The sequence below is a fragment of the Tremella mesenterica genome (assembly GCF_000271645.1).
Source record: "Tremella mesenterica DSM 1558 unplaced genomic scaffold TREMEscaffold_5, whole genome shotgun sequence".
Lineage (NCBI taxonomy): Eukaryota > Fungi > Basidiomycota > Tremellomycetes > Tremellales > Tremellaceae > Tremella > Tremella mesenterica.
Genome location: NW_006711229.1, coordinates 700,409 through 723,490, shown reverse-complemented (window position 1 = coordinate 723,490; position 23,082 = coordinate 700,409). Strand labels below are relative to the sequence as shown.

General features: G+C 47.5%; 6 protein-coding genes across 6 annotated transcripts; 3 read left to right on the top strand and 3 right to left on the bottom strand.

Moving 5' to 3' along the window:
- Positions 1 to 7,774: 7,774 nt before the first annotated feature.
- Positions 7,775 to 8,161, top strand: TREMEDRAFT_62296 (uncharacterized protein; the record flags this gene model as incomplete). The annotated part of the gene is made up of 1 exon (XM_007004598.1): positions 7,775 to 8,161. One exon carries the CDS (start codon positions 7,775 to 7,777, stop codon positions 8,159 to 8,161), a length of 387 nt encoding a protein of 128 aa, XP_007004660.1.
- A 1,705-nt stretch (positions 8,162 to 9,866) lies between these two features.
- TREMEDRAFT_30625 (uncharacterized protein) lies at positions 9,867 to 11,934 on the top strand (the record flags this gene model as incomplete). Its single annotated transcript, XM_007004381.1, has 13 exons — positions 9,867 to 9,914; positions 10,031 to 10,274; positions 10,347 to 10,447; positions 10,492 to 10,514; positions 10,556 to 10,633; positions 10,675 to 10,780; positions 10,826 to 10,878; positions 10,920 to 10,948; positions 10,991 to 11,098; positions 11,141 to 11,233; positions 11,379 to 11,584; positions 11,722 to 11,795; positions 11,898 to 11,934. The coding sequence occupies 13 exons, from the start codon at positions 9,867 to 9,869 to the stop codon at positions 11,932 to 11,934; spliced, it is 1,200 nt and encodes a 399-aa protein (XP_007004443.1).
- Positions 11,935 to 12,274: 340 nt separating this feature from the next.
- TREMEDRAFT_62294 (uncharacterized protein) lies at positions 12,275 to 14,692 on the bottom strand (the record flags this gene model as incomplete). Its single annotated transcript, XM_007004597.1, has 11 exons — positions 12,275 to 12,545; positions 12,731 to 12,785; positions 13,307 to 13,369; positions 13,411 to 13,449; positions 13,494 to 13,685; positions 13,728 to 13,801; positions 13,838 to 13,903; positions 13,947 to 14,053; positions 14,102 to 14,254; positions 14,287 to 14,436; positions 14,678 to 14,692. 11 exons carry the CDS (start codon positions 14,690 to 14,692, stop codon positions 12,275 to 12,277), a joined length of 1,185 nt encoding a protein of 394 aa, XP_007004659.1.
- A 475-nt stretch (positions 14,693 to 15,167) lies between these two features.
- On the top strand, positions 15,168 to 19,500 carry TREMEDRAFT_73851 (uncharacterized protein; the record flags this gene model as incomplete). Its single annotated transcript, XM_007004766.1, has 7 exons — positions 15,168 to 16,118; positions 16,162 to 16,537; positions 16,583 to 16,669; positions 16,726 to 16,794; positions 16,844 to 18,502; positions 18,551 to 18,844; positions 18,887 to 19,500. The coding sequence occupies 7 exons, from the start codon at positions 15,168 to 15,170 to the stop codon at positions 18,895 to 18,897; spliced, it is 3,447 nt and encodes a 1,148-aa protein (XP_007004828.1). The 3' UTR covers positions 18,898 to 19,500.
- A 146-nt stretch (positions 19,501 to 19,646) lies between these two features.
- On the bottom strand, positions 19,647 to 21,059 carry TREMEDRAFT_62292 (uncharacterized protein; the record flags this gene model as incomplete). Its single annotated transcript, XM_007004596.1, has 4 exons — positions 19,647 to 19,730; positions 20,089 to 20,174; positions 20,513 to 20,601; positions 20,884 to 21,059. 4 exons carry the CDS (start codon positions 21,057 to 21,059, stop codon positions 19,647 to 19,649), a joined length of 435 nt encoding a protein of 144 aa, XP_007004658.1.
- Positions 21,060 to 21,377: 318 nt separating this feature from the next.
- TREMEDRAFT_62291 (uncharacterized protein) lies at positions 21,378 to 22,861 on the bottom strand (the record flags this gene model as incomplete). Its single annotated transcript, XM_007004595.1, has 5 exons — positions 21,378 to 21,427; positions 21,559 to 21,639; positions 21,836 to 21,857; positions 22,147 to 22,280; positions 22,744 to 22,861. 5 exons carry the CDS (start codon positions 22,859 to 22,861, stop codon positions 21,378 to 21,380), a joined length of 405 nt encoding a protein of 134 aa, XP_007004657.1.
- Between the last annotated feature and the right edge of the window lie 221 nt (positions 22,862 to 23,082).

Here is a 23,082-nt window from a genome sequence, read left to right as displayed (position 1 = left end):
ACTATTAAAAGGGAACAGAGATGGGATATATCAACCTTCTGTCTCCCTATGACCGGGCATAAGTACTCCGCACCATTTCATTCGATTTTTTTGACAACGAATCAACAAGTCGAGGCGTTGTTGATTTCTTTTTGCACGCTCGGAAGAGCGAGTATGAGGGATGAAGCCCCTGAACACGCGCGGAGGAGGTGATATGGTCCATGTGCCATGGTGCTGGGTCAGGTCAAGGTTAGAAAGTCAGTCGCGTGGATTACGTGTACTCTGGTGGAGTTTTACCAGTAGTAGTAGGCTAAGCGGTAACAGAGGGTCAGTAAGAGTGAGAAGAGAGGATGAGGGTAGGAGTAAAAAGACAGGGTTCCTCTCACCGTGCGTGCCGTGCCGAAGTGGCATGGTGGCAGTGGTCTCACCCGATCCTGGAACCTAGTTCAATGTCACCTCGGGGGATTTGATAGAGATTGCATTTTGCGCGATTCCAGGAAGAGAGTTGTGACGCGTGTCAGCTTCTGTATGTAATTTGACACCGAGGTTCTCAAGTCTCTTGAATTGACCTCTGGAGATACAGGCTGTATTGCGACCGGGAGGGTTCAAGTAAGCTACCGCCCATGGCTTTGTATGATGACAGAGTAGAGTCAATCTCAGAGCGTTGGTGATACGCGTACAAAGACTTGATTCGGAAGAAGGGGCCCCGCAAGAATTGAAGAAACGGACACCGTGGGAGAATAATGCCCCCGGCTGCGCTTCTTGGCCTCACCGACGGGTGACGACGACGAAGATAAGGTGATACATATGTAGCCGGATAGCCGTACCCGTACCGTATTGTTCCTCTAACACTTACCCCTTACCCCTGATTCCTCCGGAGGACTCAGTTGTGGATATAAGGAGTAGTTTTCTATGATATGCATATTCTTCTTCTCCTTTTGCCTCTCTACATTGTAGACAGCGAGTTATCGATACTGACCACGGTTACTCATCGTTCGCCGCGTCTTACAACTGGTGGAGATAGCGCGAACGAACGTCCGACTTCAGACAGAGGTAGAGATAGATACCTTTGTCCCTGATCTAGTACCTTCTAGATCATTGTTCCCCCCCTGATCACTACCATCATCCTTTTTGCCACCGGATCCCTCACTACCAGTTCCTTAGCTACCGGACTCCCCCAGCTACCGGAACTCTTGCTTTGGACGATCTGCAGGTCCGTGATACCCACCCGCGAAAGAGCGGATCCGCCGTGTACCCCATTTGCCACCCACCCTCGCCACCCACTTTTTGCCACCCGGACTTTGCCACCAAGTCCATACATCACATTCCCATATACGACTAATGCATAACGGTGCCGGACACCTTTAAGCAGTAATCATCCCACCCACCCACCCTGACATCAACACTTCCTAGGGGACGCCTTAGGTTAGGTCATTAATTACCATCAACATCCGTGTTACCCGGATCAACTGAACGTTCTAGCAAGACACCACTCCCGCCTGGTCCGTCCTGTGATCCCACACTTCACGCAAGTCCCTCGGATCAACGCGCGAATCAACTTGGTACAGGCGTACAGTTGATACATACACTATTCGAATACACCAACTAGCAGCTACCTCCTAGCCAAAATAAATTACGTGACCACACCTCACCCAACCAATCACCAAAACAACGATGTCCAACCCATCAGTTGCTCCTCAAGAGGCTACTACTGCTCCAATAAACACTGGACCTGTCACTCGATCCCAAGTTCGAGGCCACAGGCTGCGATCATCCTCCCTCTCATCTATTCCACAAGACGGTGCAACCCACGCCACCTCTGATGAACACATTCGAGCTCTCTGCTTAGAGATCCTCTCCAACCAAATAACAGATCCAACATCCACCCTGCGCAACGCACTATCCAATGATCATCAAATCATCGCCCGCGTTGAGAACCAAATCGGCCAGCTACAAGATGACTTCCAAGTCTTTGAAGGAACACACCGTGATAATACATCTGAACAAATCACCAAATCAAATGAACTAGTAACAAAGCTCAACAACATTGAGCAACAAATGGCGGAGCTTCGAAAGAAACTCGAATCCCTCACAATAACCCAAAGCGTCAATAAACAGACCACACCTCCAGCCACCGGAACACACAACAACCCTATCGTTGTTCCAAACACCAACATAGTTCCTCCTACACAGTCATCCACAATGAAATTAAAAGCGACTGAGCTTCCCAAATTCAACAATTCACCCCACACCGACACAGTCGATGACTGGATCAATAAGATCTCTGCAATACTCCAACAAAGTGGAGCGGTGGACACAGAAGTAACATCCAAAATCCCACTTCTACTCCAAGCCTCTGCTCTTGATTGGTTTAACACACTTTCCCCTGAAGATCGAAGCAAATACATTACTTGGAAGGACTGGTCCGAAGTTCTCAAAACCACTTTCAGATCTGCAAACTATACATCAAAACTCCTAGCTCAAGCTCGAAACAGACGACTCCTCAGGAATGAGTCCATCACCACTTATTTCTGGCAGAAGGTTAAACTTTTGCGAGAAGTACACGGCAATGACATGAAAACCCAAACCATTGTCCACGAGATCCTCTCTGGTCTCCCCACATCCATGACAACATTACTCTATGTTGATCCCAACACCAACCTCACCGATCTACACCGTCTACTGGTTGACAAAGAAGCAGGACTACGCTCTCTTGGCCTCACCCAAAACACAAACAATAACAATCAAACCCCAAATCGACAAAGACCCCCTCCTCCTCGAAGATCAGGTCCACCCCCCACACCCTGCAGAACATGCGGAGAGAATCACTGGAGCAGTGATTGCCCTCAAAGAAAGAGTAACCAACAAACAACTGGACAAAACAATCCTCCCCGGTCTGATAACAGACAACGTAACACCACATTCCAAAACAACAGTCACGTAAACAATAAACCTGTCAATAATAATGGTAACCCGAATCACCAACCTATCAGGAATAACAGATCCTACGGAAACACCCACCAACGCAAACCATGGGATGATAGTCGCCCACCCCCTCCTCGTGATGTCAACACAAACACCATTGAGGAACTCCCCTCCGCCAACGCCGATGATGTCAATCATCATGTCCTCCACACCCCTGCATATGCACAAGCAACATTGAATGGTGGAAAACAGATTCACCAAGTCATGTGTGACACTGGTGCTGCAGTCTCCCTTGCCAATCCCGCTTATATTCGTAAACATCTCCCAAATGTAAAGGTTGAACCGACATCAAGCTTCTCTCTGAAAGGATTAGGAGCAGCAAGCCCTATATGGGGACATGTTCGTGCAAATCTGACATTTGCTGGAGATCCTCCTGTCACCATCCGAGTGACCCTCCATCTCACACCTTCCGCACCAAATGGGTTCTTACTAGGAAACGACACGCTTAAACCATTGGGAGCTACAATCAACCTGAATGATAATCACCTCATTCTCAAAGACAATCCCAACACACCAATCCCATTATCAACCTCAAAAAGAGACATTGATCCAACGGATGTTCAACACCAACATGAAGTTCGAATCCGGGAGACATTTGTCTTACGCCCATTCAGTCGAGCCTTAGTTCCCCTTACCCATAATGGTCAAATACCTTCAACAAACACTCTCATATCACCAACCCCATTCCGCTCTGGCTCTCTACCAGTCAAAACCGCATACACTCTCGCCCCAGCAAATGCCAAAGACTTTGTTGGAGAGATGATGAATCTCAGCCATGAGCCCATCACTCTGCAACCACAAGAGATAATCGGTATTGCCCAGCCAGTCAACGCTGTTGATGTTGTCCTTGCACACACCGCAGTGCCCATCAATGATAACGAGGATATTGCCATCTTCAAGAAAGAACTCAAAGATATGGACATCAACCCAGACCTACCATTTGCCCTTCGTAAACGTGTTGATGAACTCCTCATTAAGTACCGGCATGCATTCATGTACGGACCTCACAAAATTGGACGTACAAACCAAGCTGTCTTTGACATTGACACAGGAGATAACAAACCTGTGGCATCAACCCCATACCATGCTTCACCCAGATCACGTCAGGTTATCAATAACGCTATTGATGAACTCCTAGATGCCGGTCATATCATCCCTTCCACAAGTCCTTGGGCTTCACCTGCAATTATTGTCAAACAGGGTGAAAAATACAGATTCTGTATTGACTATCGTAAAGTGAACGCCGTCACCAAACCCGATCAATACCCCCTACCCAGAATTGACGACATTCTTTCTCAATTTGAAGGAATGCAATACCTCTCAACAATGGATGCAAATAAAGGATACTATCAAGTTCCAGTCAGTAAAGAAACAGGAAATAAATTGGCATTTCGAACACACCGTGGACTACATGAACCAACAGTAATGCCATTTGGTCCCACTGGCGCACCTGCCACCTTCCAACGTTTAATGGACCAAGTTCTAGGATCAGCAAAATGGAAATTTGCCCTTGTCTATATTGATGACATTATCGTATACTCCAAAACGTTCGACCAACACCTAGAACACCTCAACTTTATCCTCACCACCCTTATTGCGGCCAACCTCACCATTTCAACAACCAAATGTCATCTTTTCAAACAAAGTCTAGATGCACTTGGTCATAATATATCCAACCTCGGAATTGGAACATTAAAGAAGAATGTAGAGGCGATTGTTGATATGCCCCTACCAACCACCCACAAAGAGCTTCAACGCCTGGTTGGAATGTTAGTATATTACCGCAAATATATTCCCAACTTTGCTTCAATATGTGCTCCACTACACAAATTGAAGAATGGTACAGGCAAATTATTCCTTGACGCTCAACACATTTCCGCTATCAACGAACTTAAATCACGCCTCACCACCGCCCCAATCCTAGGCCATCCAAATTATGAAAGACCTTTCATTCTATACACCGACGCTTCACAAATTGGTTTTGGTGCTATACTTGCTCAGAAAGATGATAAAGGTGACGAATATGTCATTTGTTATCTCTCTCGTACCACCACCCCAGCAGAAACAAATTATACACCAACTGAACTTGAGTGCACCGCAATTACATGGGCCCTCAACAAAGTCCATGCTTATGTTGATGGCTGTAAAATTTCAATAGTCACCGATCATAGCGCTCTACAGTGGATATTAGATTATAATGGAACAAATCAAAGACTCCTACGACAATCACTTGCTCTTCAAGAATATCGACCCAACATTACCATTGTTCACCGAGCTGGAAGAATTCACAGCAATGTGGATCCGCTGTCCAGAGCACCACTCCGTGCTGTTTATGCAATATGGACCTCTGATCTAAACAACCCATTCTACGCCAAAATCAGAGAATTATTGTTATATGATCCAGTTTTTGGAGAGATAATGAAAGAATTACGACTTCCACGCCTTGGTGATCGAAACCATACACCACCCATTCCCCTTGGAGACCACCTCAACCCATTAAATTATGGCAGCAATCTTAACCGAAAAGATGCTAACAACACTTCCATCCAATACCAACTCATGTCTGGACTTCTATATATCTATCGGCCTTCACAACGGGCATATATTTTATGTATACCAGAAGGTGAAAATATACGATCAAACATCATGGAAGACTTCCATGACACACCAACATCGGGACACCGAGGATTTGATCGAATGCTAGCAAGTGTTTCTCGAACATATTACTGGCCAACAATGTCTGGTGATATTCGTCAATACTGTCGATCATGTGTCTCTTGCCAGAAGAACAAGGTCACAAATCAAATTCCCACTGGTTCCCTTCACCCACTCCCCATTCCAACTGCAAGATGGGACGTCATTACTATGGACTGGGCTGTCAAATTGCCCTCATCAGAAGGAAAAGACGCCTGTCTAGTAGTCGTGGAGAAACTATCCCGCCGAGTTCATTTGTTACCAACAACCACAAATGCATCAGCTCAGGACACCGCAAACCTCTTCATACGTGAAATCTTCCGACTTCACGGTCTACCATCAAGAATCATCTCAGATCGTGACGCAAGATTTACTTCAGCGTTTTGGCAACACCTATTTGCAGCATTTGGTACCAAGTTAGCGTTGTCAACAGCTTTTCACCCCGAATCAGACGGACAATCTGAAAGAATGATCAGATTAGTTAAAGAAAGTCTCCGCCACTACGTCAACTATAAGCAAGACAACTGGGTACCTCACCTTGCAATGCTTGAATTTGCAATCAATGATAGTGTGAACAAGTCAACAAAACGCACACCATTCGAACTAGACTTAGGTTATCATCCTGCTGGGATTCACAACAATCGTCGCATTCCCCGACCTCAACTTGATTCAGCTTACAATGATGATGCTGTTGCATTTGCGGAATACTTAGAAGTCACACTGGATCAAGCCACAACAGCAATAGCCAATGCGCAATTATCCCAGACCAAATCCTATAACAAACGGCATCAAGCATTACTTGTAAAAGCCGGCGACTTAGTTCTACTCAGTACAAAAGCTCTCAACACCGACTTCCTGAAGAATCGTAAATCTCGTAAATTACGACCCTTATACATTGGACCATTTGAAATTACAGAAGTCATAACTGCAAATGCTGTCACACTTGATCTCCCATCAAATATCACAATTCATCCTACAATATCCACTTCACACCTTCGTAAATGGATACCCACTCTTTATCAACCCCCTATATCCCATCTGCCTCGGATCGTCAACCAAATATTGGATATGAAGACATCTCGACCATCAAAGAATCACCCACGAGGACAGACACAGTACCTTGTCTCATGGAAGGACCGTCCTGAACACATGAACACATGGGAAACACCCGAAACAATCATTGCACATGGTGGAGACCATCTATTAGAAATGATCAGTATGGAGCCTCCAACAGAGCAAGTTGTTGGTGACACAGCAATCAGAGATCGAGTTATACCCAAGATCAACAACAGAAATGACACAAGACAACAAGAAAACCCAATCAGACTTCGATTCACACTTAAAGGACAAGACCAGACTTCAAAAATGACTCCTAAAGGTCAAAATTTGCCCTCAGGTAGGCCGGATGTCACTAGAAGTGCCGCTCCTAGGTCCGAGACTTTACCCCCTAGGTCAAACGGACGGGTCAAAACAGGCCCCGCAAACCAGTCCGAGACTCCGCCCAATCGGTCCAATATTACCGCTTCTAGGTCCGAGACTTTCATTCCTAGGTCAAACGGACGCGTCAAATCAGGCCCTGCAAACCAGTCCGAGACTCCGGCCCCTAGATCAGAAGGTCTGATAGGTCCGATAGGTCCGACAGGTCCGACAGGTCCGGTGACCCAGTCCTGAGACCCCGGCAAATCAGTCCGAGATTGTCGCTTCTAGAATAACCGGTCCCAAAGGAAGGAGAAAGCGCCACCACTACTCTTCTAGAACAATGTCAACAAGACATAATCCTTTGTGACTATGTATCTTATTATCATCGACCCCCATTCTTATTATCTTCCAAGTACCCCGGTCGTTTGAACCCCTGTATCAAGAAAGAACAATACCTCAAATGTGCCAGAGAACGACTCACCTTCATCCTGGATGTAGCCTTAAAGATGGAGTCCGAGACAACGTTTCCCACCCATTCTTCAACTCGTTTCCACTTCGCTCTTACATACTACGACTATCTATCACAATGCCCGCCGATCGTCACATCAACATCACTAAACATCATCGCTACACCCCTTACTCTCCACCCAACTCGAAAAAATCTCACTCCGCCAACTCAAAAACATCTCATTCCGCCATGTCTCATTCAAGCAATACCACCATTCCATCCGACTATTCTGACATCTCCACTACAACCGCTAAGAAGTTCAAATACCCTTCCTACAAACGATTCAATGGTGTACCTAGCTGGAACCACAAACTCCCACAACCTAAAGGATTCCATACCACCTATCAGAAAAATCACACACGGAAATCTCCCCCTTATGCCTTGTTCCTCTACTTCACCTCTCTTGAAAGACAACACCCATCCAAACAATATTCAGTTGCTTCACCCCCATCTCACGCTTACAATCCGCCGGAATATCCCAAATTCAACTCGGTCTCAAATAGCAACTGTGAAGAGTTGGATGTGCTCCAGGATTACAGCAGTTGCGAAGACATTGAAATGTTCGAAGAGAAATAGGACAAGAAGCGCCAGAAAACAATGTCACCCCAGTAACAAAGAAACCAGGGTTCCCACCTATCAAAGAACCTAAATCTGGAAGCGGAGAACCTGTTCTTACCATCCCCCTAATCGTTCCTGTCATGGATGATGAAGCTTTGAAAGACAGAGAGATTCATGTACCAGAAATTCCCCCTATTGGAACCACATACACCTACATCAACGAATACGGATACCGTTGTGCCCTTACCCACAACTACTGCTACGGTCAATAAAGGAGAACCTCCGATAATTCCCATTCAATAATAATTCCCATTTGATAATTCCCATTCAATAATAATTCCCATTCGATAATTCCCATTCGATAAACCACCCTCTTCGATAAACCACCCTCTTCGATAATTCCCCCTCTTCACAATTACAAACGACTTACGATAGTTTAGGACACGATAGATCCTGGGGATCTTATCGACGGATTTAGAACACGATAGATCCTGGGGATCTCATCGATGCGATGGATTATGAGATTATGAGATTATGAGATACAATGGATTATGAGATATGATGGATTATGAGATACGATGGATTCAGAATGATGGATTTAGGACACGATAGATCCTGGGGATCTCATCGATGAATATAGGATAGGACAAGATAAGATAGGACATGACATGACACGCACGGAACCTGAGACCAGTGGATCCGACAGCGCCGAGGTCGTCGCTTTTTCGGATAACGACTTAGGGCACCACCCGAAGTGACCCCGGGCACCACCTTTGGCGTGCCTAATTCAAGGTGGGGCGTGCCTACTCTCTGTAAGTCATTGCCTCTGCCGCAGGTGGAGGCGGAATACTAATGGTTGACCTTTAGGGGGTTAGGGGGTTAGGAGGTTAGGGGTTCAGGGAGGTTAGGGGGTTAGGGAGGTTGGGAGGATATCATTAGTAATTTTTCGATTGATTAGTAGAGGAACCACCCACAATAGCATTGTGTTTCTAACTCATTAGTTCGATTCATTAGGTTCCTGACCGAAGGTGGTGCCCGGGGTCACTTAGGGTGGTGCCCTAAGTCGTTATCCTTTTTCGAGGGGGGGGGAGGTTGTAGCCGGATAGCCGTACCCGTACCGTATTGTTCCTCTAACACTTACCCCTTACCCCTGATTCCTCCGGAGGACTCAGTTGTGGATATAAGGAGTAGTTTTCTATGATATGCATATTCTTCTTCTCCTTTTGCCTCTCTACATTGTAGACAGCGAGTTATCGATACTGACCACGGTTACTCATCGTTCGCCGCGTCTTACAACATACGAGCAACTATCCAATAGCCTGTCGCTTCTCCTGACTTGCATTCTCTTCTGATCTCTCTCCCTCACCCCCCTCTCGATACCGGTCAAGTGCCAAAACCACTTTTAGGCCGCAACTCGCCGCCGAGACCGACGACCACAGGAAATTTCTCCCTGCCTTCCCAACTGCGCAACCCCCGCAGCCGAGGTCATAACCAAAACCTACCCCTCTTCCATCCATGATCGCTCTCTAGTCGTCGTTCGGGGCCTGAAACTGTCCACTGGCCACTTGCCATACCTCGATATCGATATAGCTCCATCATCTCACTCGATTTATTATTATACCCCGGCCTGCCTCATTTGGTCGGTCCTTCAATTGCGCCCGACACCTCTTCCTCCGACTTATCTCATTCCTTCCTCTCATTACTTTTCAACCCCTCGAGAGCTATGCTCATTCCACGATGGAAGTACATCGGTGCTGCAGTCGGCTCTTTGGTGAGTATACTTTCCCTTCCCTACTGGTCCACTCCACCCTACCATTCCATACAGATTACGCCTCCGTAGTACCCAGCCCTGCGCTTGGGTCATCTCTTCGGCCAGCTAACGCCCAGTTCACAATACATCTCCTTCTTTCCATACATCCCACATACCGAGAACACACTTTGCCCACTACCGTCTTGCCAGCGTCATGGAAGGGTAGTGTGGCAGGAGGTTGGATACCGGGCAGATTACCTCCAGAGTCGACAGTCCCCCCAGTGGCAGGGTACGAAGGTGAAGAATTGCCTACTATGGAAGACCTACGAGTGACCGATACGGAAGGTAGAAGGAAGGCCAATGCGGTCTTTGTCGTACTGGGTGAGTTGTTGTTGGATCCTTCAATCTATTTTATTTCTCAGATTCTTGGGGTTGAGTGACTGACTCGATCAGCTAGAAATTCTGATTTATGGCCATTTCTTGAATCGATGAAGCAAATGGAGGATCGTTTCAACCATTGGGCAAAATATGATTATGTTTTTCTGAATGAAGAGGTGAGCTACAAATTTCAACACTAAACTCCTTGCTGATGACTGAGGACTTTACGGACGAATTCAAAAGGTAGGCACACGTCACTCTGCTATGACTTCTGTCTGAAAGAGCAGATACACCCAGGCATTAACATCCTCGAATTGCTTTTACGGTAAGATTGATCCATCACATTGGTTCCAGCCAGACTGGTAAGTTGACTCCAAATTGGATTATCCTTGCTGAGCGATAGGATTGACGAGGACAAAGCTCGGAAAGCCAGAGCGGAGATGGTCCGGAAGAAGGTCATATACGGACATTCAGTGCCATATCGGAATATGTGTCGGTTCAACTCTGGAGTTGGTACCTTCTTTTTCATCAAGTTCGGTCACTAATCGCTATAGTTCTTCTTCCGACATCCGCTGTTGGAGAAATATGACTATTACTGGCGTATAGAGTGAGCTTCACGCACTTTCGCTTGCCATGCTGACCATTCAGGCCATCAGTCAAGTTCTTCTGTGACATTAGTGCGTCAATCCTGCATATAATTGACAATGTCTGATCAATAGCTTATGATCCATTCTTGGTCATGCAAGATGGTGACAAAGTGTATGGCTTCACCCTTTCCCTTTTCGAATACGTCGAGACAATACCGACATTGTGGGACACTGTGAAAGGTATGTGGACTCTGTAAATGTATCCAGCAGCTGATGGGGAAGAATTCATCAAGGAAAACCCAGATTTGGTCTCGGAAGACAACGCGATGGACTTCTTGTCAGACGACGGAGGAGATACGTATAACAGGTGTCATTGTGAGTTCCTACCGTGTTTGTCTATTGCAAAGTCCGGTCCTCTCAAGCAGACGTTCAATCACGCATGTAGTGAGATTCAGTGCAGTGATATGGAAACTTACTGGATGACGTGCATAAGCACAGGTGGAGTGGGACTGATCGTCAGTCTGGTCAAATTTCGAAATCGGCTCCCTCAAATTTTGGCGTTCAGAACCATATATGAAATTCTTCGATCATCTCGAACGCGCCGGTGGGTTTTACTACGAACGATGGGGAGATGCGCCGGTACATTCCATCGGCGCTGCGTTGTTTGCGAAAAAGGAACAAATACATTTCTTTGATGATATTGGGTATAGACATGAGCCCTTCCAGGTGGGTTTTCTCTCTTTCCCCTCTATGACCTCAGTTTAGCATCCCGGTCCCCTCATTCAGCGTGTCCAATTTCACAGACCATAATGCAAGCCACCATCGTGCAATGTAGCAGCATAACTTCATTTGCTGACATCCAGCATTGCCCTCAGGGAGAAGCACATACACGAGGGAGATGTTGGTGCGACATCAACAATAATTTCGATTGGGAATGGTAAGTCTTGCCTTGTCCTTCTCATCATATACTGTGTCGCTATCCTGTCGTCTGTCTCGTCTTTTTCTCTCGTGATGCGAATACACCAGAGCTGACGTCCAGGTACTCGTGTACCAAGAAATTCACTGATCTTTTCTGAGGCATATCTTTTCACTTCATACAAGTATGTATGATACTGTAGCATTCACAATTCGATATCTAATCATTCATTTACAACTTGGTTCATTATGGTTTTTTCAGCTTCTTCACTTCTATTCTTCTTCTCATCTCACGATCATTACCGGCCACCTTCCTCCCTGCTCATTTGACATCACTCCATCCTTCCCATATGATCTGACTCTGCACCGTTTCAAATATCTGACACAGCTCAAAAGCAATCCTCTTCGGCGTACCACGAACGATCCAATCACCACACATCAGTGTCCATTCCCTTTCAACCACATGATCGGAATCTCCTCCATGAACTAAATCATTTTAGATCAAAGAATGACACCAACTCCCATACCTACCACTCCCAAAACGCCCATTCCGATCCATTCATCCCACCTCCTGCCTGCTGCGGAAGCAGAACCATCGGTGCTATTTCCCGTTCCGTTGGCTCCTCCGACCGACGAGTCAACCGTCCCATTCCCTTCGGTTTTCATGGTCGTGTTGGATGCTGTGACGTTGAGTCCTCCTGTTCCCGTCTCGATAGCCGCTGGGACTGAGCTGGAAGGGGTGGAAGATGTCCAAGTGGCGGAAGAGGAGACGCTACTGATTTTCATCAGTTCTCCAGTTTTTTCATCTTGTGTATGTAATCACTTTTGATCACTCACGACAACAAGTCATCTTTAGAGGTAGTGGAAAGATGGTGTGACTTGGAGGAGAAAGGGGAGAAGAAGGACAAAGAGAAACAGATGGAACTGGATAAGAGGAAGATGGAAAATAACACTCACCTCTCTGACCCGTCGTCTTGACCAAACACACTCAACATGCTCAACATGATGGAAACTATCAAAGTGCTGCTGAATCTCATTTTGTTATTGAAAGATTGTGTTGATTCACAGCTCTTATAAAAAGGTGAAATGTGTTTGAGATGAGTGGGAACGAAAGAAGCAGACCGCCACCTTATGTCTATGTTTCGTCCTCGGCTTCACTCCACTGCTCCATCATCAGGAGAAGGACGAAAGGAATTATCAAGGGGTGGGATGGATTGGGGTCATGGGGTATATCGGGGTTGGTGGTCAAAGGACGATAACTAGGAGTGGGAATTTCGAAGGAGATGAACTTCAAAGGTGGGCCATCGTTTTGGTTTCGAATGTTATGCGCAGCATCCAGCAGAAAAAGACATGGTCGAGTGGACCACGAATAAACGATACATGATGACATAATCCGAACAATCAAGAGTCAAAGACGAAAAGAATCAATCATTTACATGAAAAAGCCATAAGTGAGAAGGAAAACAACAGAAGTCAATACGCCAAACCGGAATCTATTCATCAATTCAACCAAACGTCCGAGATTTCACTCACCAGCACCAATGTGTCTAGTACGCATCGTTCCGTCGCTGGTTAGATACGCCCTGTTATGGAATTCTTATCCTTAGCCATGTCATGTGGAGATCAAACATTCTCACCACCTTCAGAATCATGTGGCCAACCGCGGTTGTATTCGCCTGATATCGTCAGCTACACCCCATGTCAGGATACAACGACAAACTCTTGGTAAATCTATCGTATAATCCCCTTCCGCCATCCCTCGGAGCGGTGGGACGACCTAGACCGAGGCCCATAGCTTGTTGGATCTGGATGCGACTGTGAGGACGGAGACGATTGAAGTTGATACCTCCATGGGCATTGGTCGGTGGGTGGGTTGCCAAGACGGTTGAGATCAGAGGTCTATGAGTGTTTCCTATATCATCAGCCGGCTACGCTTCTCAATGGCCAAACTGACCTGCGGGAATCTTATGGATCTGTGCCGCATTGCCAGGAACGAACGTCGGACTAAGTCTCTTCCCTTGGAAAACGCTGAGATGAGCCATGATCTTCCCCTTTGTGACTCACTTCAGACGAAACCATTCGAACAGTTTGATAGCATTGGCGGTTGAGTGACAACAGAGGAAGACGGTTCTACAAATCAGTGAATCGTATCGGGAGATATCTAACAACATACCCTTTAGTCTTACCATTGACCTTGTGTTCGGTAGTGGTGATATCGTCACGACGAAGAATCACGCCCGCTTCGTAAGCAGCTTGGAGCAAATGAACTTGAGTAGTCCACTATAACATGTCAGCTGCTTATCAATGACAGTCACGATTCATACTCACCCAATGGAGATCGGTCAGACACAAAGTGTCAGTGGCAATCTGCGTTTGGCCCGAGATCCCCTTGGGGATACGTTCTTTCATTTTGATAGGCGATGCGAGACCATGGGCCATCGAGTCGGGATTGGCGGTAGGGAAGATGAGCTCTGCGACGTTCTGTTTAAGTTGTCAGCAGGTGAACAGAAGACGGATAAGAAACTCGCCAGTCTATTCGATCCATCGTCAGGTTCGTAACCTTTCGGCTTGAATTCGGCCACATCGGCGGAGAGGGTTTGATGTGGGGTTCGAAGAATCTCTTCCGGATAGCCGGGGGTGCTCTGGGTACTAGAGGATATGGTCTGGAGGTAGGATCAGCGACACCTTATCATAGAAGGACATGTAAAGGGAGGATAGGGGAGAGTAGTAGAGTCGGATCGTTTGGTGTCATGCTCACATGAAAGGGGCGTGAGTCATGAGAAACAGGATTGTTCTCTTTGTCTTGTACACGCTGAGGGGAGGTCAGCCCCATCCATCTTCTGGAATGAAGTGGGGGAAGATGCTATGAAGAAAGCTGACGTGAAGGATGATAGTGAGACTCACCTGGTGGAAGGGCATGACGAGGTTGACTTTGAATGGGTAATTGAAGAGGAGAGGAGGAGGGTGTTTGAAAGAGGAAAAGAATAAGAGGATGGAATGTTGGGGGGTACGCGTCGACTGTGGGGAGTGGGGAGTTGTGCTTGGACCCCTGTCCAGTCAACCATCGTCACTACCTTAGCCTCCTCCTCCATTGCGCAATCGCGATCGATGGAGCGTTCTCGAATCTCGACCAAGAAAGGGACAATAGGGTGCCACACTGCCACACTGCCAAATGTCATCTTCTCGGATTAGGTTCCGTCGTCTCCCGTCGCCATCAGGTGCGAAATCCTCTTTCTTCTTCTCATTAACTTTTTTCCCAACTCATGTACTTATTCAATACGGACAACCGGCAGAGCAACGTAGCTAGAACAGCCTCAGTCGGAAGACCAGAACAGCTTTGAATTCGTTCCGCTATTTTCCTCCCATCTTCCGGACCAAACCTCGCCACCTTGTCATGGACGTCGACGGTGACCATGGCGACATCGTGGATGACGGTATGGACTTTGACGACGTTGAACCGGCTGATGTCATCGACGGCGATGAGATCATGACCGATGATGATGGCGAAGATTATGATGAATACGAAATGGAGACAGAGGTAGAAGAACCTATCGAAGATTCATCACAGGTGTTTCCTCTCCCTAACGTTGTCGAGGGAAACCTACAAGTCAAACAAGTAGCCGATGAGTCGGACGCCACGATGTCTCCCGAGAAGGCCCCTGTCATTGAAACATCGCAACCTCCCCCTCTCACCCTTCCATCTAAACTTGAAAAGAACTTGTTACAGCCTCGAGATGAACGGTTGGACGATTTAGGTCATCCTTTGTCGACCTCTGACGTGGTCGAACAACCCTCCCCTACAGTGCCCCAACTCCTTCCCACCCTTGCATTACCAGCTTCTCAATCACAACCGTACCCTGACCCTACGACAGAGACTCTAACTTTAGAGGATCAAGTGATGGCACCGCGACCTAAGACTTCACTTCCTCTCGACTCGCTCGACCTTCCCGCTGTCGCCGATATCCGAAGGCAGCCTCCTGACTCCCCAGTCCTTGCTCAGAGTGGTGCCACTCAGGAAAACGCTGAGAGTGTCGGAGGCTATGAGGATGAGGATGGGCCCGGAGAAGAGGATGCTGAGTACCCACTTGATGTCCAGAACCTCCCTCCCATCATATTGCACCTCCCAGATCTTGGCGCTCGAGTTCTGTTCTCGCCGTTAGCCGATCAAGAAGTGGCGGGAGGCTTAACACTACCTGTATGGCTCAAGAATCGTCAGGAAGATCTCGGCACTGCCACCCTTGACCAAGTCTGGAAAGCTATTAGAGAAGAAATGGAGAAGGAAGGGTTGACGAAACCTGGAGTAATGGTAATCGCAGAAAAACAGATGGACCTAGTTATGTATGAGGTGAGCCATTATTTTCCCTCAAGCATGGTGACTGACTGGACAGGATGACAAGCATCTGAATCAAGTGACCTTACTGGTCTTATTGCAACTGCATCGGGATTGCGATCTTCCAACGCCTGTGCAGTTCTTCGTGTCATTTGACGCCAAGCGTTTCTATTCACGGCTCACGGCTATTCAGCAAGCCCTCAACGGTCAGCAAGTCTCGGAGAAGGCAACCCAGCAGCCAGCTAGTAAGAGTGATCAACCATCAGATTCGATTCCCCCTAAACGGGCTCCGACATTAGATGCAGAAGAACCAGATGAGTATGATGGAGAGTATACGGATGAAGAGGCTCCCGAAGAATCCGTCCGCAAGAGAAGGATGGATGATGTCATAACCCCAGATCCTGGGGTTCCACGAGAAAGAAATGATACTGAAGGTGAGAACCAGTGACTCTGTGGGAAAGACCCCTACTGATATCCAGCTCGAGCGAGGTACGGTGATTCCCGAGCGGATCATGCACCCGTCCCTAGATATGTATCTTATCCTACGCCAGACTCGGCGATAGTTGGTGAGTCGCTTCGACCACGTACCATGTCAAGGATTGACCCACTGACTCACGTTTAGGGACGGGCACCATCACCGAGTTCAGGCGTCGCCTAAGTGAGGACACTCCTGCTGTCTCTCTCACAGATGGTGAGCTGGTTTTCTGATCTGGTGCCCGGGGCCATGCTGACATCTCAAGTACGTACGAGTGATTTCAAGCTCCCAACGGAGTTTCAGGTTCCTTCTCCACGGTACCCTTCGTCGCCTCGGTGGGCACGGACAGAGGTGGAAGAACTGCCTCTGTCAGGTGACAACGTCGAAGATGTCCATACCCCTCGTGGCGATCCTCGTGATGAGCCTATCCCGGAAGATGACGCTGAAAATGACCAGCCTGACGAAGAGTTCGGCGAAAGAGCCGTACTTCAGGAGGACGACTCGTCTGACCTCGACCTCACAACGGATTCCAAGGACCTTCACGATAAGAATCAGGATCTGGATTGGTCCGAAATGACCCCCTTCACTGTCGAGAACTACCAGGACCCCGTCGATCAGATCCAGCCTGCCGGACAAAATTTCGATGGATTGTCTGAAGAAGCGCCACCTACTCCTGTGGCGGCAAATGACCGCAGAGAGCGACAGCCCGATGATCCTGTCCCTCAGAATGTGGAAGAGGTGGAACAGACGATTCTTACTTTAGATCCGCTCGATGATCTTTCTGAGGAGATACCTACCCCTGTGGCCGCCAAAAAGTACGACCGAGACCAACGACAAGATCCCGCTCCTCGCGATGAAGGTGAATCTGATCCCACTCTATCCTCCTTCGGTATCTCGGATGATTTTTCAGATGAAGCTCGATATCCTCCAGCAAGTCCGAACAAAGAGAGGCAGCCCATTGTCATACCTGCATACGTGGAGGAAGCGGTACAGGCCGGTTCGCCGGAGGTGAGTGAAGACTTGGCCGCTGAGCCGGTTGTACCTCCGATCGAGAGACGGAAGGACGAGGAGGAAGGCGATAGAGGGGAGGGCGCAGATGGACAAGAGAGCGGAAGAGACGTGCAAGAAAACGAAGGGCACTTACAAGAAGACGAGGTAAGGGGATTACAAGAAGACGAGGTAAGGGAGTTACAAGCAGACGAGGTAAGGGGATTACAAGAAAACGAGGTAAGGGAGTTACAAGACGATGAGGGGTATGCAGAGGAAGAAGTAGAGGCAGAAGAGGCAGAAGCAGAAGAGGCAGAGGCAGAAGAGGCAGAGGCAGAAGAGGCAGAGGCAGAAGAGGCAGAGGCAGAAGAGGCAGAGGCAGAAGAGGCAGAGGCAGAAGCAAAAGCTCAGCCACAGCTGAACCGTGAAAAAGACGAGGTACAGGTTGGTAAGGCAGATGGGCAAGAATACTACGAGGACGATGAAGGATATGAAGACGAGGAAGAGGAAGAGGCTGGCGGGGAACGAGATGGAGAAAGATATCAAGAAAATATTGAGTACACCCCGCCGCCATCAGATGGAGGCGAGTACGAGGAGGCTAGAGAATTGACCCCCGGCAATCTCCCCACTGGTTTACAAACTCCTGTCACACCACCGGAAAGTCTTGACCTTACCCCGAAGCCGACTGCTGCGGCAGAGGCCGTGGACAGGACTCCTCCTCCTTTACTAGAACAACAGACGCAAACACCCCTTGAAGAGTCGTCCATCGAATCCGGAGAGCAGCGGTTGAGCGCAGTGGAAGAAGTCGATGAAGGGGATCTGGGGGAGCAGGATGATGAGGAGGGTGAAGCAGATGGTTCTGATGAAGTAAGAAGAAATTCCTCGGAAGACGCTGTATATGAAGGCGAGGAGGAGTTTGAAGGTAATGAGGATGAAGGTGAGTGCGCTTCTCGTCAAGGACCGCAAGTCTGGCTGACGAAACCAGCTTTCGACCCTGTTTTGGACGATGTTACTTCTACCACCTCTTCCGCAACTCTCGATCCACCTTTCGGGAGCACATCTTTGACTGGTGGCTCTGATCCCGTCGAGACGGATGAATGGCAACCTTACGAGCTGCGCACCGCATCTGATATAGATCGGTTGTCCCACGTGTATGTGCCTCCACCTTCCGATAAGCAATTGGGAACGCCGCTTTTTGCCCAACTCAACAAACGGCCTCCATCACCAGAAACTGCCAGTCTTAATGGGGGAAGTAAACGGTCCAGATCGGACAGAACACGTAAGTGGTTTCACATTGTTTTGAGCGATGTTGATAGGTTAGCATCCCAATAACTTTCATGATCCTATCAACATCTCCCACCTGCGACCTTTTAGCTTGCCTTTATATCAAGAATTGGGGGACTGGATGTCACTCTCTCGTTTATCGTCATCCTCGGCCTGGCAGATTTCGTCAGCCCACACATGAAGCTCTTCACCGTCTTTCACAATTCCGAAACATCTTGTCAACATCCTCAACACCCTCTACGTTCATCTCATCTCCGCCGCCCCGTCACATTTGTCAAATCTTCATGTCCCATGAACCTCTCGACGACCTTCACTTGGGTCTTTTCGTATCTCTCTTTGACTTTTCTGTCACCTCATCGTCCTTCATGTAACACTTCATGGCCTATCTCCCTCCGGTAATCCCGTCATTTTTCCGTTTCTCCAAATTCAACGTCTCTTTCCGTCTCAAGAGCTGTAGCATTTCCCTTAATCGCGTTGTGTATGCGAACAAAGACTAACCCCTCGGGCCTTAAGCTCAACTCGTCAAGATCAAGATGTGAACATGAAATCAGGTACGTCTTTCCTCTACTAACCTATGTTTCCCTCCTTTACTTCTCGTTCTCGTGCAACGTTTATAGGTTTGGTAAACAACATGCATATTTCCCTGTGGACAAATATCACCAGACCGCCAGGGTCGAGTAAACACAATTTTAATGGACATAATGGGTATTGACAGGATAAAACCAACTGATTTTGACCAAGGGAACGTTTGTTGAGGAGGAGTAATAGGGAGGAGTGAGTCAGTGGGTTGAGAAAGACTAAGCAGAAGCAGATTGTTGGATGATGAGATCTCCATTGACCGCACCACCTTGAACAGTCACGGTCCATGCTTGTTGACCGCACTGGTATCAGCCTTTATTTGGTTGTTCTCGATCCACTTCTGGTTTGACATCGCTCCAAACGGAATGGAGAGATGATGGGTATGCTCATGATGGACGAGAAGGAGACCAGTAGACTGATGAGATGAGAAGTGTGTGCAGTGATCGCTCAGTGGATTGTGAACTGATGAATGAGAGTACATGGAGATGATGGAATCTCGCCGTCGTCGTTGTGGTCAAGCAAGTGATGAGTGAGAAACGAAGGTCTAAGCAGGAAGTGAGAGGACAAGTAGCGAGCAATGAAGAGTCATATGACTACTTCCAGGTGAAGGAAGAAATCGGAGGAGCACAAGGAGGAACCAAAAAGGAGAAACGAACTCACAGTGGAAATAGCAGCCTTTTGACCTTGTTCAAGTCTACCCTTTGAAATATCAATAGCCGTACCTCCGTTGGTAGTAGTCACCGTCACTGTTGATCAGATTTTTGGTTCTACAACTGACCTAGCGATCTAGCTCTTTCCTGTCTATCACCACCAGAGTGTCGTCGAAGAGAAAGGATATTGAGATTAAATGAGCTGCATTGGCATAGCCCAGGTCGCAGCCCCCCCCTCGTTGCGGATAATGCGTCATCGGATAGAGTGAGAGTGTGCTTTAAGGGATGTGAGAGTGAAGTCTTTTCGGAGGTGTTCTATCGTGGAATAAGTGGGCGATGAGTATGATTGACGGTCTTCGATGAACAAGTAAATAGGATGAGAAGATGATAGGATGAGAAGATGAGGACGGAGATGAAAGATTACCAATACTCACTGGTACATCCCCCTGAAGTTGATGAATTGGTAGTTGCGTCCACTCGCAGAAATTCTATTGGACCTGCTATCCCTCCACCTAAACCGAGCCTGACATCAGTTCATTCCGTTTTTCAAATACTTCTCTTTCATTTATGTAGGAGTCTCATCTGACGATAGCTGCCACAGCATCTCATCCCACCGAACGGACTGGACAACGTTGAAGCGCATCGTTGTAACAAGCCTTCAGATGACGTGTGCAATACCCGTCCTCATTCCATAGGCTTAGGCTGACGAACTATAACGATACAATACAGTAAAAGATGGAAGGATTGAAGAGGGAAAGTGAATACGCCAAGAGAAAGAGTGAAGGAGAATTTGGAAGAAACTCACAAAGCAACATTACAATCATGTGCGTTCAAACTACCTCCTTGACAAGTAGGTCCGTTTAGTATAGTGGCTCGAGGGTTCAGCTCCGAGTCCACCTCCGACGATTTATGAGGGACTACTCTTCCGCTGATCATCATAGTTCCCGAAGCCAACAAAAAGATCACGGGATGGAAGTGCATCTTGAATAGAAATATATGGGATTATCGAAGGGAAGGGGAAAGAGGGGAGATGAATGAATGTATGAGGTCAAATTGTCAGCTCCAGGCTTGTTCAGATGTGGGTATAGAGTGGTTATATATCAGTCATGTCAATCAAGTAGTCGGACACAATCGGAAGTAGTCAGAATTTGTAAGTATCCAAGGTACGGTGTTGCTTATGAGAGGGGAAAGGGGTGATGGGATGAAGATGGAAAGATGTTGACCGGTCGTCAAGTTTTACTTGAATATGGTTGTCAAGTTGTTCCCGAATGACAGGTCGCCTTCTATCGTCTTTCCTTGTCATTTACCCAATGTTCTCCCAACAGATCTAGACTTTCCGTTACTTTCATCTACCCATGTACCATGTGGCCATGTATGATGTGACCAGTGGCAGTCAAGGAGGAATTGTGGACGAGTAGGAGATGATTGACAGTGGGAGGGACGTGCCTGATCCTTGTGACGGCCATTCTTCACTACGCACCTCCGTCTCCCGATTGGGCTTCCGAAACACGGCGGTTTTCCCGGTGTGATGTGTTGGCGATTGGCGAGCTTGCGACGAGAACTAAAGTAGTACGCGGATCAGTACTCGTACTCCCAATCGATATCGGACTTGGCGATTCTTTATTAATTTTATCGCTCATGGAATGTATGGAATGATACTTACTCGCCTGGTTTTCTGCGATCCTGCGGCCTGCGGCCTACGACCTACGGAGACGGAGGAGAAGGGTGAGAAGACGTTTGGGACTGAAGTCACTCACCGATGGAGACACTGTTTCTGTCCTTAACATGTAGCATGTAGCATGTAGCACTCACTAGTCACCAAAGTATCAAGTACTGCGCTTCCTCTTTCTCCCTCGTGACACTGATCTCTCCACTGCGATAGACTCTTCGGAGATGGACTCTCTGTAAGTCCGACAATTCACTCAATCCGGTGTCTAAGACTCGAGGCCGTCTGGGTGAGACAAAGCATGTCTTGCCAAGACCTCTTGTCCGAGAACAAGCTTTCTTACAAGTTTGACCTATCGAGGGGAGAAGAGCACTCTAATCGTAGGAATCGGGTTCGACAGACGGGCAAATCATGGCACCAGGGACAGAACGTTCCATCTCCTGCTCTAGAACGTCTCAAAACACCTGCTTCAAGGAATGCGAGGTGTACCATGACTTCGGACTTGAGAGAACAAACCGAAAAACTTGATCGTCGTCCTGTATTTCCACTTGCGGAAAGGATGAAATGTTCCTGTCAGGGGAGGTAAGTTTTCCCGGGATCGCCGGTCGCCGGATGTTCAAGCGAGACATTTTCTTCCTCCCACCATCTTTCACAGCTGCAAAAATCGTTCTCAAGGATCGGAAAGGTGTTTGAAAACTTTACAACTTTCCCGAAAACGGATTGTCTCGCATATATGATTTTTGGTTTTCTCAGGTACGAAAGAGAAAGTGCCGGCGGCGAAATGACAGAGGGAAATTGAACAGGAACGTTAGGCACGGATTTTTTCGGAGAATTCCAAAGAACAACCTCTTTGACTGCTTGGATTCGATCTTCTTCTCCCTTCCCGCCTTCTCTACCTCTAAACCTCTTGTTCTTGATCTCTTGAGAGATGTGATGTCCGGAGTATCTGATGAGCACTGGGTCACACCGTCTGGACCTTCCCAAAGCATGTTCACTCACCTAGAGATCGCTGCCTGCGGCCTGCTGCCTGCTTGTCCATCAAGTGCCCAGTGAACTCTGAAATTCCACTGGTTCCTTTATCCTGTCCGTTTTCTAAACTTCCTATCTCTGGCGACATGTCATAAAGGTTGGGAGAGAGAGTCGTATTCCCTCATTCTTCCATCTTCTTATTTTCTGACATAACCCAACTTGTCGTTTCAAAAAGTAACACACCGTTGCCGGGTAACTGGTATCTCATCTTATCAAACGTCATTGTAGTGGTAGTAATAGTCGTACTTGGTCTTTCAGCCGACTGAAGATAGTGTAGCCAGCTTTCTCCACTTTTATCTCGTAAGTAGC